Source organism: Sarcophilus harrisii, chromosome 2, assembly GCF_902635505.1.
Source record: "Sarcophilus harrisii chromosome 2, mSarHar1.11, whole genome shotgun sequence".
Taxonomy (NCBI): domain Eukaryota; kingdom Metazoa; phylum Chordata; class Mammalia; order Dasyuromorphia; family Dasyuridae; genus Sarcophilus; species Sarcophilus harrisii.
This window is the reverse complement of record NC_045427.1, coordinates 575,576,399-575,586,933: the sequence shown is the minus strand read 5'-3', so window position 1 is coordinate 575,586,933 and position 10,535 is coordinate 575,576,399. Positions and strand designations below refer to the sequence as shown.

Below are 10,535 nucleotides of genomic sequence, written 5' to 3'. Positions count from 1 at the left end.
TTAGTTTTTTCAACTGTAAAATGAAGGGGGGGGGGCGGAAATCTTATTTGTACTGCTTGTATCACAATCAAATAAAACCATGTTTGTGAATGATTTGTTATGCTTGGCCCAAAAAGATAGAAGTTATAGAGGCTAGATTTACAGTGATGTAAGAAAAAACTGGCAATAAGAATTGTCTAAACTGGGATGGATAGCCTTGGGAAGTCATAGATTCCCTGTCAATTGGAGGTTTCCAAGTAGAAATTAGATGGCTTCTTGTTTAAGATTTTAATATTAATACTAATACCTGACGTATCACCTAAAGTTTATAAAGTATGGCATAATTAATAGAATTGGCCTTGAAATCAGGAAAAATTGCTTAAAATTTTTCCTCTAACACATTGTGTAACCGAACTTTTCAGTGTGCTAAACAACTAAGATGCAAAAACAGGTGCCAACATTCATAGACCAAGGGAGTTTATCAGTAGTTGTCAATATCAATGAATTTATAGATTCTGTCCAAAATGTTTCCTGAACTTATTTATGAATATCTGTGTGTTCTATCAGTTTCATACAGTTTCTGAAATAGGAAAAATTAAAAGTTATCCCATAGCTGATAGCCATGTTGTACACTGAATACCTTCTAGCAGAAAACCCTTTTACCCATTTACCATATGGGGAAACACTAGATATGAATCAAACCTAAATTTAATTTTACATATTTTCCTTTAGTATCCTTGGGTAGAGGAGAGGGGGAAAGGAGATGAGTAAAACAGAGAGATCAGAGGTTCATAGATTTATAGGACACCTTAGAGACCATCTAGTTCAACCTTCTCATTTTACAGATGAGGAGACTGAAGCCCAGGAAGTAACTTGACCAAATTTATACACATAGTGACACAAATAGAATCTGAACTCTGATCTTCTGAATCCAAAAATGAAAACTGATCTCTGAGGGCAGGCCCTGATGATTAGGCCTAAATCTGTGAGAATTTAGAGTCTTTAAGTGAAGAGTGGTTGCTCGGCTGAAATGAATACCTGATGAAACAAAATTCAGATATGATTTATTAGCAGAAAAATAATTATTTATCTCATTTATAGGTTAATTACCAATGTTGGTAATTTTATGTTTCATATAACTATCACAGATATAATTGTTGCATTCTCAGAATGTATTGTTTGGCAGATATTCAGAATAGGAACTTTTCAAAGGAAAGTGATTAAAGGTGAATAAATCACTTTAGTATTTCCTTAGAAAGGTGTGGGGTTTTTGTTCTCTCTGGGAGTTCTCTCTGGGAGAAAACCTTGAGGTTTTCTGGAGGCAGCCTTAGTTTCAGTTACAAGTAATAATCACCCCAAATCGCAGCCAGCTGATAAAAGTTCAGATCTTTTATTGTGTCCTTCAATATAGCCCGGTTAGTTTTCTTAGAGGCCTATCTTTCTGCTTGGTTCTAAGAGCTCTTGCAGCTTTATCCTTTGCTTCTGCCTCTGCTTTCTTCAGCTTCCAGCCAGCACCAAGGTGAAAGATGAAAATGAATCTCTCTTGCCTCAGAGTGAGGGCTTGTGGGCTTCCTCCCAGAGTGCTCCTCTCTGACCTCAGTCCTCAGTGTGCTGAAGTAAGACCGTAGAGTGGCTCACTGAAGCTCTATTTATGCTGAGTGTAAAAGGCTGACTCCGCCTTCTGGAGGCAGGGATTAAGGGAGGTGTGAATTCAGATATCTCTTTCTAAACCCTGAAATCTCCTAAACATGTGAACTCCAATGAGTACTTAAATATCTCTTGCTTCTATGAGCTCTCTAAAGGTGTGAACACAAGCACCGTTTCTATCAGTTGTACTTAGTACCTTGTTTCAAGTTCTGGCCCAAAATATCTCCTTCTAAGATCAAATCAATCATATTGAACCATGCTAAATTAGATAATTATTGTCTCTATCAACTCTAATAGCTTAACAGTTAGTAAAGATTCCAACAGAAAAGTGATTTAATTATCAGCAAATAAAAGAGCTAAAGATCTTATCTTTGACATCAGAAGGGAAAAGTTTAAGTTACAAAATATGCAATGAATGCTCAAGATAAGTATTGAAGAGAATTAACTAATAAAAAATATCAGTTTTAAAAAGGGTAATAATGCTAATTTTAAAAGATTTTTGGATCACTGATTTTTTTTTTTAATTTAATAGCCTTTTATTTACAGGATATATGCATGGGTAACTTTACAGCATTAACAATTGCCAAACCTCTTGTTCCAATTTTTCACCTCTTACCCCCCCACCCCTCCCCTAGATGGCAGGATGACCAGTAGATGTTAAATACATGAAAATATAAATTAGATACACAATAAGTATACATGACCAACACGTTATTTTGCTGTACAAAAAGAATCAGACTCTGAAATATTGTACAATTAGCTTGTGAAGGAAATCAAAAATGCATGTGTGTATAAATATAGGGATTGGGAATTCAATGTAATGGTTTTTAGTCATCTCCCAGAGTTCTTTTTCTGGGCATAGCTGGTTCAGTTCATTACTGCTCCATTGGAAATGATTTGGTTGATCTCCTTGCTGAGGATGGCCTGGTCCATCAGAACTGGTCATCATATAGTATTGTTGTTGAAGTATATAATGATCTCCTGGTCCTGCTCATTTCACTCAGCATCAGTTCGTGTAAGTCTCTCCAGGCCTTTCTGAAATCATCCTGTTGGTCATTTCTTACAGAACAGTAATATTCCATAATATTCATATACCACAATTTATTCAGCCATTCTCCAACTGATGGACATCCATTCAGTTTCCAGTTTTTAGCCACTACAAAAAGGGCTGCCACAAACATTCGTGCACATACAGGTCCCTTTCCCTTCTTTATAATCTCTTTGGGATATAATCCCAGTAGTAACACTGCTGGATCAAAGGGTATGCACAGTTTGATAACTTTTTGAGCATAGTTCCAAACTACTCTCCAAAATGGTTGGATTCGTTCACAACTCCACCAACAATGCATCAATGTCCCAGTTTTCCCGCATCCCCTCCAACAATCATCATTATTTTTTCCTGTCATCTTAGCCAATCTGACAGGTGTGTAGTGGTATCTTAGAGTTGTCTTAATTTGCATTTCTCTGATTAATAATGACTTGGAGCATCTTTTCATATGACTAGAAATAGTTTCAATTTCTTCATCTGAGAATTGTCTGTTCATATCCTTTGACCATTTTTCAATTGGAGAATGGCTTGATTTTTTATAAATTAGAGTTAATTCTCTATATATTTTGGAAATGAGGCCTTTATCAGAACCTTTGACTGTAAAAATATTTTCCCAGTTTATTGCTTCCCTTCTAATCTTGTCTGCATTAGTTTTGTTTGTACAAAAACTTTTCAGTTTGGTATAATCGAAATTTTCTATTTTGTGATCAGTAATGATCTCTAGTTCTGCTTTGGTCATAAAGACCTTCCCCTTCCACAGGTCTGAGAGGTAAACTATCCTATGTTCCTCTAATTTATTAATAATTTCATTCTTTATGCCTAGGTCATGAACCCATTTTGACCTTATCTTGGTGTACGGCGTTAAGTATGGATCAATGCCTAGTTTCTGCCATATGAGATAAAACATTGTGCAAACCTTAAAGAAAACATGGCATCAACAGTTTCTTCAAAATTTTTAATTAACATAATCTCTTTAATATTCTTTTTTTCCCCCTGAGACAACTGGGGTCAAGTGACTTGCCCAGGACCACAAAGCTAGGAAGTGTTGTTAAGTGTCAGACCATATTTGAATTCACTTCTGACTTCAGGGCTGGTGCCGCTATACGCTGCGCCACTTTAATATTCTTTATTATTAAATAATAATATTTAATTATTTAAATTATTAAATAATTACCTCCTCTTTAATATTCTTAATAAAATGTTTCGAGTTAATTGGTTTGCTGTAAAAAAAAATTCACAAGTAGAGAATGTACTTATCAAAGTTGATTACTCCGTATTCCCTCTCAAAAGCTCTTTTCATTACTTTTGTGCCTTTTCTGTTTGTTCATTTTTATTAACAGACCATTGAGTTACCATCATAAACTAAAATATACTGATCGAAAATAAGTTGTCAGCGTCTGACTTTTATATACTCATGAAAAAATCCTGAAGGTGTATAGAATTTTAAAAGCAGGAAAGGATCCTTTCGATGATCAAATTCAATGTCATCATTTTATAGATTAAGAAATTACTCTCTAGGGTAGCTGCCCCCTGAAAACCGTGACGCCCTGGGTAATTGCTACATTTGATCGGCCCTTGAACCCCACAAAATGCGTTAATATAGAGGGCCTGGGTGCGATGAGTGTGTTCAGCCACCTTTTTCCTTGGCTCCCTGAGTTTTGTTTTTGTCTTTTTTGTTTTCTTTTCTTTTCCCTTCCCGGCACTTAGCACAGTCCCTTGCGCCAAGTAGGCGCTTGATAAATGCTTGCAGCATAGTCCTTCACTGACTGTGATGAGTGATTGCCTCATCTTTCCCGCACAGAAACGGGATTTAATGCCGGGATGCTAGCACAGTCCTCTTTCCCGCTCCCCGCCCTTCCCCCACCCCTTCCCGCGGTCAGCTTTGTTCAGAGACGGACGGAAAGACTTCGCTTCGTTCCCTTCGCTGGGTCCCGGCTTCCTCCTCTATAACCATGAGCAGGGCCCGCCTGCTGTGGGGAGCAGCCACAGACACCCGACTGCCTTAGCGTCCACTTAAAGACCGCTAAAAACGTCCCCCTCGGTTCCCAAATCTCAATCAAGGCCAGCTACCCTCACCTTTCTGAAGAGCTGACAGGGCAGAGGAAACCCAATCAAAAAACACGGGGCTCTTAGGAACAAGGGAGGAGAATGAGTCGCGAGCTCCGCTCACGCTTCCTTCCCAAACGCCGAACGTGGGTGAGGTCGGTTGCTATGGTGACCCCCTCGGCAAGGCTGAGTTCCCTATTGGATGAAAGCCCTGCCAGTTCCAGCCCATTGGATAGGAGACCAGAACCAATAGAAAGACGGGATGTTGACGACGTCTCAAAATGGCCGCCGGGTCGCGCGAGCCGGTCGGGTGAGTAGTTCCTCGTCTTATGAGTTATGGTTCTCAAGGTGGGTTGGCATCCTCTGGGATTTCCGGTGGGGTGCATTTCTTTCTGGATTGGGGTGCTTGGCGGGCCCCCGGTGGCAAATGCTGCGCCTGCGACAGTGGCGGCATCGGAGGATTCGGATTTGCTTTGAGGGGACGGGGACTCCGGGTCTGTGGGCTTCTTTCCGCGTCGGGCCACCCACGAGTGTGGGAAGGCCCTGGGAGTTATCCTTAATGATTCGAGCGGCGTGCGTGTTTCTAGAAAAACAGGGATAGATGAAAACCAGGAAGTAGGAGATCCTGGAAATGCCCTGTCTGAAATCTGGGGCTCCTCGTTCAGGCTCCCCCACCCCCACCCCGTCTCCCCGAAGGTTTTTCCTTGTGCCCCAGATTGTGGTTACAGTTGAAGAAGTGGAATGTCGGGGGGCCCCGGATTGGGGAGCAAGCCCCGCCACGGACTTTGTGGTCTTGGGCCCGTCACTTTCCCTAAGAGAGAACCCGAGGTGACGTCCAAGATCTTTTCCAGCTCTAAGGTTTGATTATGAGTTTTACCGCATTCCGAGAAGAGCCTAATTCGAGTTAGAGTGCCGGTAGAAGCAATCCCTTTGTAAGTGTGCGCTGGGCAGCAGCTCCTTGTCCCAGCTCTGAGGTGTCACAACTTGAGAGGAGCAGAGGAGCAGTCATGTGTTGTTGTTTCCTTCTCACATTAAAAGCAAAACAAACGGGTTAAAACGTTATTTTAACTTGTTCTTGAAGAGTATCTTATTCGTCTTTAATTTCAGGAGAAACTTGTGTTAATATGATTATTTGCTTGTATTTTAGGGAAAAAGATTTGATGCATTTTGGAATAAGTAAAAAATACCTATTATTACTTGCATTTGTACTTAATTCTAAAAAAAATGAATCATTCTTAATTATAAATATTTTCTATTTATTTGTATTTGACCATTAAATCATTCAGAATTATGAGTCATATAGCCTTGTTTTGTTGTATTAGAATATTCAAATATGAAGGGCGGTATTGTTTAAGTAAAGTGAAAATAATATCAGAAGATTTGGATTTCCATTTTAATAATGTAGTTTAGGAGAAGTGGTAATGAAATACAATTTCACATGTAATGAAAAGTAATTTGTTTCACAAACTTTTGGATATTGAAGCTTGGAATTAAGGAGATGAATTAGGTGTGGAATTTGAAATTAAAAGGCCTGGGGTTTGAATCTTAATATAGTCATTTAACACCTTTGTGGCCTTAGCTAAGGCTATACTCAGTTTTTCTGGGACTCAGTTTCCTTATTAGTAAAATGAGATTTTTGGAGTAAATGACTCTTTCTGTGATCTTGAATAAGGGATAGATATCCTCTGAAGTGGTAGCTCTTTAGGTCAATATCATTCTTTTGAAGTTGGTGTCTTGGAAGGCAATTGCCATGTTCTACAAAATATACCACTGTCAAAATACCGTATTTTTTGGACTAATTTACTGATCTTAATAAGTTTATTTTATATCATTGGCTATTCTTTGTAATTTGAAGAATTTAACCAGATTTTAATAAATATGAAGTTTAGCATTGATTGCTGATTTAATCTTTAATGATTTCTTTTTTTTTTTTTTAATACTGATTCCTTGTCCTTTTATAATAAGCACTTAAAGCAGTTCCTTAGATTTTGTGTAGAATGAATGTTTAGGTAGTTTCCAGTGGAAAATGCGGTTGGTATTCTTTCAGATTTTAAGACTGACTATATATAGTCAATTCACAATCTTTATAATCCATTTAGTTAACAAAAATAGAATGTAAATGAAATTAAGATTGATTATTCTATTAAATATATTTTCTGAAATAGTTAAAGATTTCTTGAAAATCTGTGACTGGGAATATGATATTCCTATAAAAGTGGATTTGTGGAGAAACATAATCTGTAGAGAAGTTGCCTACTCTTTGTAAAAGTGTTATTTAGACAGCAACCTTATTTTAACATAGGTATACAGTTGAGTGTAACAGTTCCATGGTTTGCTATAGTATACCAAACACTTTTAAGAATTGCTTTAAAGATAATATTGAATAATGCAAGACTACAAGTAGACAATAGCTATTGACTTATTTTTATGTCATTATTTTTTTTTCCTAATAGTCATACTTAGGAAATTGATTCTTTCCAATTACTACTCTGAGATTTATTTTTGGAATACTTTACTTGCAAAGAAGGATTTCACCAAAATAAACAAACAAAAAAATTAGTCATGAGAATAGTCTTGGGATGCTTGGGAGAGAAACCTTCCCCACTAAAGTAGAATACTCATTACATTTTGTTCCTAGAGAGCAGTTAAGAATAGCAAACAAAAAAAATCTGCTCATTAAATATATGTGATATTTAAAGTGTTAGAGCTAGAGAAGAAATTTAAGAGTGTAGCCAATCCTTGATTTTATAGTTCGAGAAAGTAAAACCAGTGAGATTGACTTACTCAAGAGATTAACATAAGTTAGTTTCATGATTTCAGAGTGGAAAAATTGTGTTTATTTCTCTTTTAAGTTTAATGTTTTTTGTATATCCAGTTTCCTCCAACGAGTGAATTTTTGCATGGCAATTATTGGTATTGCAGAGCACATAAAATTCTAGATATTTAAAACAAGATGAAATAAATAAATGTCAATTCTGGTTATAACTAGTCATCATTACACTAAATGTGTATTTTGCATTAAGCTTCAGCATAAATTAGTGAAATAATTGATGAATAGATTAAATGTGCAGTTTCAGGGCTTTTGGTGGGTTTGTGTGGAAAGTAATGGAAAATAAAATGGCATATACAGAAGGAAGTCAGAGGAGAAGTTTCTGTCTCACATTTTTACTTCTTTTCTGAAGTAAATAAACAAGTAAATTACAAATTTCAATTAAGTCTTGGAACAAATAACAGATTTTTAGTCTATGAAGTTTTTATTACATTCTTTCCTGTATGACCTTGGACAAGCTTCTTAGTGTTTTAGGGTTTCAGTTTCTTCATCTATAGAAGGAAGGCCCTCTACGGCTCTTTTCAGCTCCAAAGTCTGTGAACTGTTATTAATTAGCAATATAAATAAAATGGAAAATAGTGTTAGGCTCTAATGTTAACTTCTTTGTAAGTCGGGTTCAGTTGTAACATTTTCTTCTAAGTCAGTTATCATTGGTATGTGAACTCTACTGATATACATCATTATCTACATAATCTTGAAAAGTACCTAAAACTCTAGAGATGTTAATCCATGGCCACAGTAGCTTGTAAATGTCAGAGGTGAAATTTGAACCCAGGTTTTTCCTTCTTGCTAGTCCAGTTCTCTATTTGATATGTCATGTCTCTTAGCTGTTACTTCCTAAATATAATTTTCTTTCTTTAAAAAATAACAAATGGAAATTCCCTGAAGTTTTTCTAAATGTGACAAACTTTTATTTCGTAATACATTTGCTAGTTTAAAACTAGCATTTGTTTCCTTTCCTGCTGTGTTTTTCCAGGTTTTTCAGGTTCAATCTTATCACTATTAAATATCTTAATTTTTACCTTAAAATTATAGTTTTTAAGATAATGTTGACATTGAAAAGTTATGTTCTTGAGATTCACAATGCTATTTTGATTCATATCTTTAAAAATTTAGGTCCTTTTTTGGTTTCTTTTAAAAGTTTTGCATATGCCTTTTTGCTTTTATATAATTACTATTTTATATATATGTAGTTATATATACATATATGTATAGATGGAGGGAGAGTGTGTGTGTCATGTTTCTCTTGTAACAAAGGAAACAGTAAGACAAGATTATTTTTGAAGGTTGAGATAAGTTTTATATTTTTAATCATTAGATGAAGAGTAACTCATCATTATTATTGTTGAAACCTTTAATAAACTTATTTGGAACTTTCTTTTTCTGTTGGTCATAAAGTCTTTCTTCCTTCCCATTTAGAAAAGACAATGTGGAGTGGACTGTTACCTCCTGGAATGAATGAAAGTGACATTGAGTTGAGTTCTGAAGATGAGACTACACCAGAAATCACAGAACTTGGTTCAAACAAAGATAAGGGAGATGGTGTGAGAGAAGAGATTGGGCTCTCTGCTTTCCGTACTGATGGACCTAAAAGTGGGGCAGAGACAAATGCAAAAAATGCTGATGAAGAATGTCCATCTGGAATTCCCCCAAATATGTGGAATGTATGTTTTTCTGAAGCCTTTTTGTTGTGCTCTGGGGGAAAACATTTTTGTGCTGTTCTTAGTACCATGTTATATTCAAATAGAAAATTATCATGTGAATAGGGGTTTGTTATGAAATTAGCTTAACCTCAGAGTAAACAAATTTTAATTTGATATTAATTGGCTTTAGCGGATGGCTTCCAATTTTTTTTGGAAGATACTAAATAGTAATATTCATATCTTCAGTGCCTCATGAGGCAAATACTGTAGATATCTATCCCCATTTTACAGATAATAAAACTCATCTCAGAGAATTTGTCACTTGCTTGTAGTTATAAACTAGTGTCAGAGGTTCATTCTTTTTAATTAAATTGAAACACCTTTTTAAGTGACATTATATTTTTCTCTTAATGAGAGTTATTTTAACACAGTAGATTTTGTTTTAATGACTGCTTATCTGAATTGTTTTTCATTCCTATGCAGAAGTTTCAAGAGTTACATAAAAAGCATTCTGAACTGAAAACCTTAACTATTTCTACAAGCAAAGGGAATAAAAGAAAACGTACCAGAAAAGGTATTTTATGTAGTTTCTGTTTAGTAAACTTAACTGTTAATAAGACTAATGATAAAAAGTAATTTCTTTTATTAGTCATTTTAAAGAATTAAAACTTTGAAGGATATAATTGGTAGCATATGTCCCAACTTTTATTAATGCTTTTTTCCCCAGGTAAATTGAAGAATAAAGAAAAGCCTGACAGGTATGTAAAAACTGCAAATAGCTTATAATGAAAAAATAGGCATTTTTCCTGTCAAACAGTTTATCTGTGGGCTATTGCCATCTCTGTATAAACTGTGTACCAACACAAGCTATTGATTTTTAGAGTCTTAGAATCTGAGTTGGAAGTTACCTTAAAGATCTTTTAGTATAAATCCTACCTGAAAAAAACTGTTAAAAATTGCTCTTTGGGGTAGACATTTGGTCTCTTCTTGAAGCCCATAAGAGAGCAGCTTATTGTCTTAACAGATAGCTCATTCCTTTCTCTGACAGGTCTGCTGGTTAGAAAATTTTCCTTCAAATCAAGCCTCATATCTACCTCTAAACTTAATTCTAATATTGGCCTCAGGCCCAGTAAAATAGGTCCCTCTGCTATATAATAACAAATCCAACTTTTGAAAATGACCATCATTCAGACTGAACTCTTCATTTCTTTAAGCTAAACTTCACAATTTCTTTTTTTTTTTTTTTAAATTGACCCTTATGTGGCATAGTTTGATGTTCACTTACTATCCTGGTTTCCTTTCAGTCTTGTTCCACTTTGTCAGTGTCCATTCTGTAACATGC

General features: G+C 35.8%; 1 protein-coding gene across 2 annotated transcripts in view; it reads left to right on the top strand.

The window, feature by feature from the left end:
* Positions 1 to 4,553: 4,553 nt before the first annotated feature.
* FAM204A (family with sequence similarity 204 member A) overlaps positions 4,554 to 10,535 on the top strand; it is a 37,141-nt gene continuing 31,159 nt past the window's right edge. The window contains exons 1-4 of one of the 2 annotated variants that reach the window (XM_003755334.4): positions 4,554 to 5,030; positions 8,970 to 9,214; positions 9,677 to 9,767; positions 9,921 to 9,951. In XM_003755334.4, coding sequence (XP_003755382.2) covers positions 4,823 to 5,030; positions 8,970 to 9,214; positions 9,677 to 9,767; positions 9,921 to 9,951 — 575 coding nt within the window. In that variant the 5' untranslated portion in view covers positions 4,554 to 4,822. The other variant, XM_023495664.2, reaches the window with a different exon arrangement.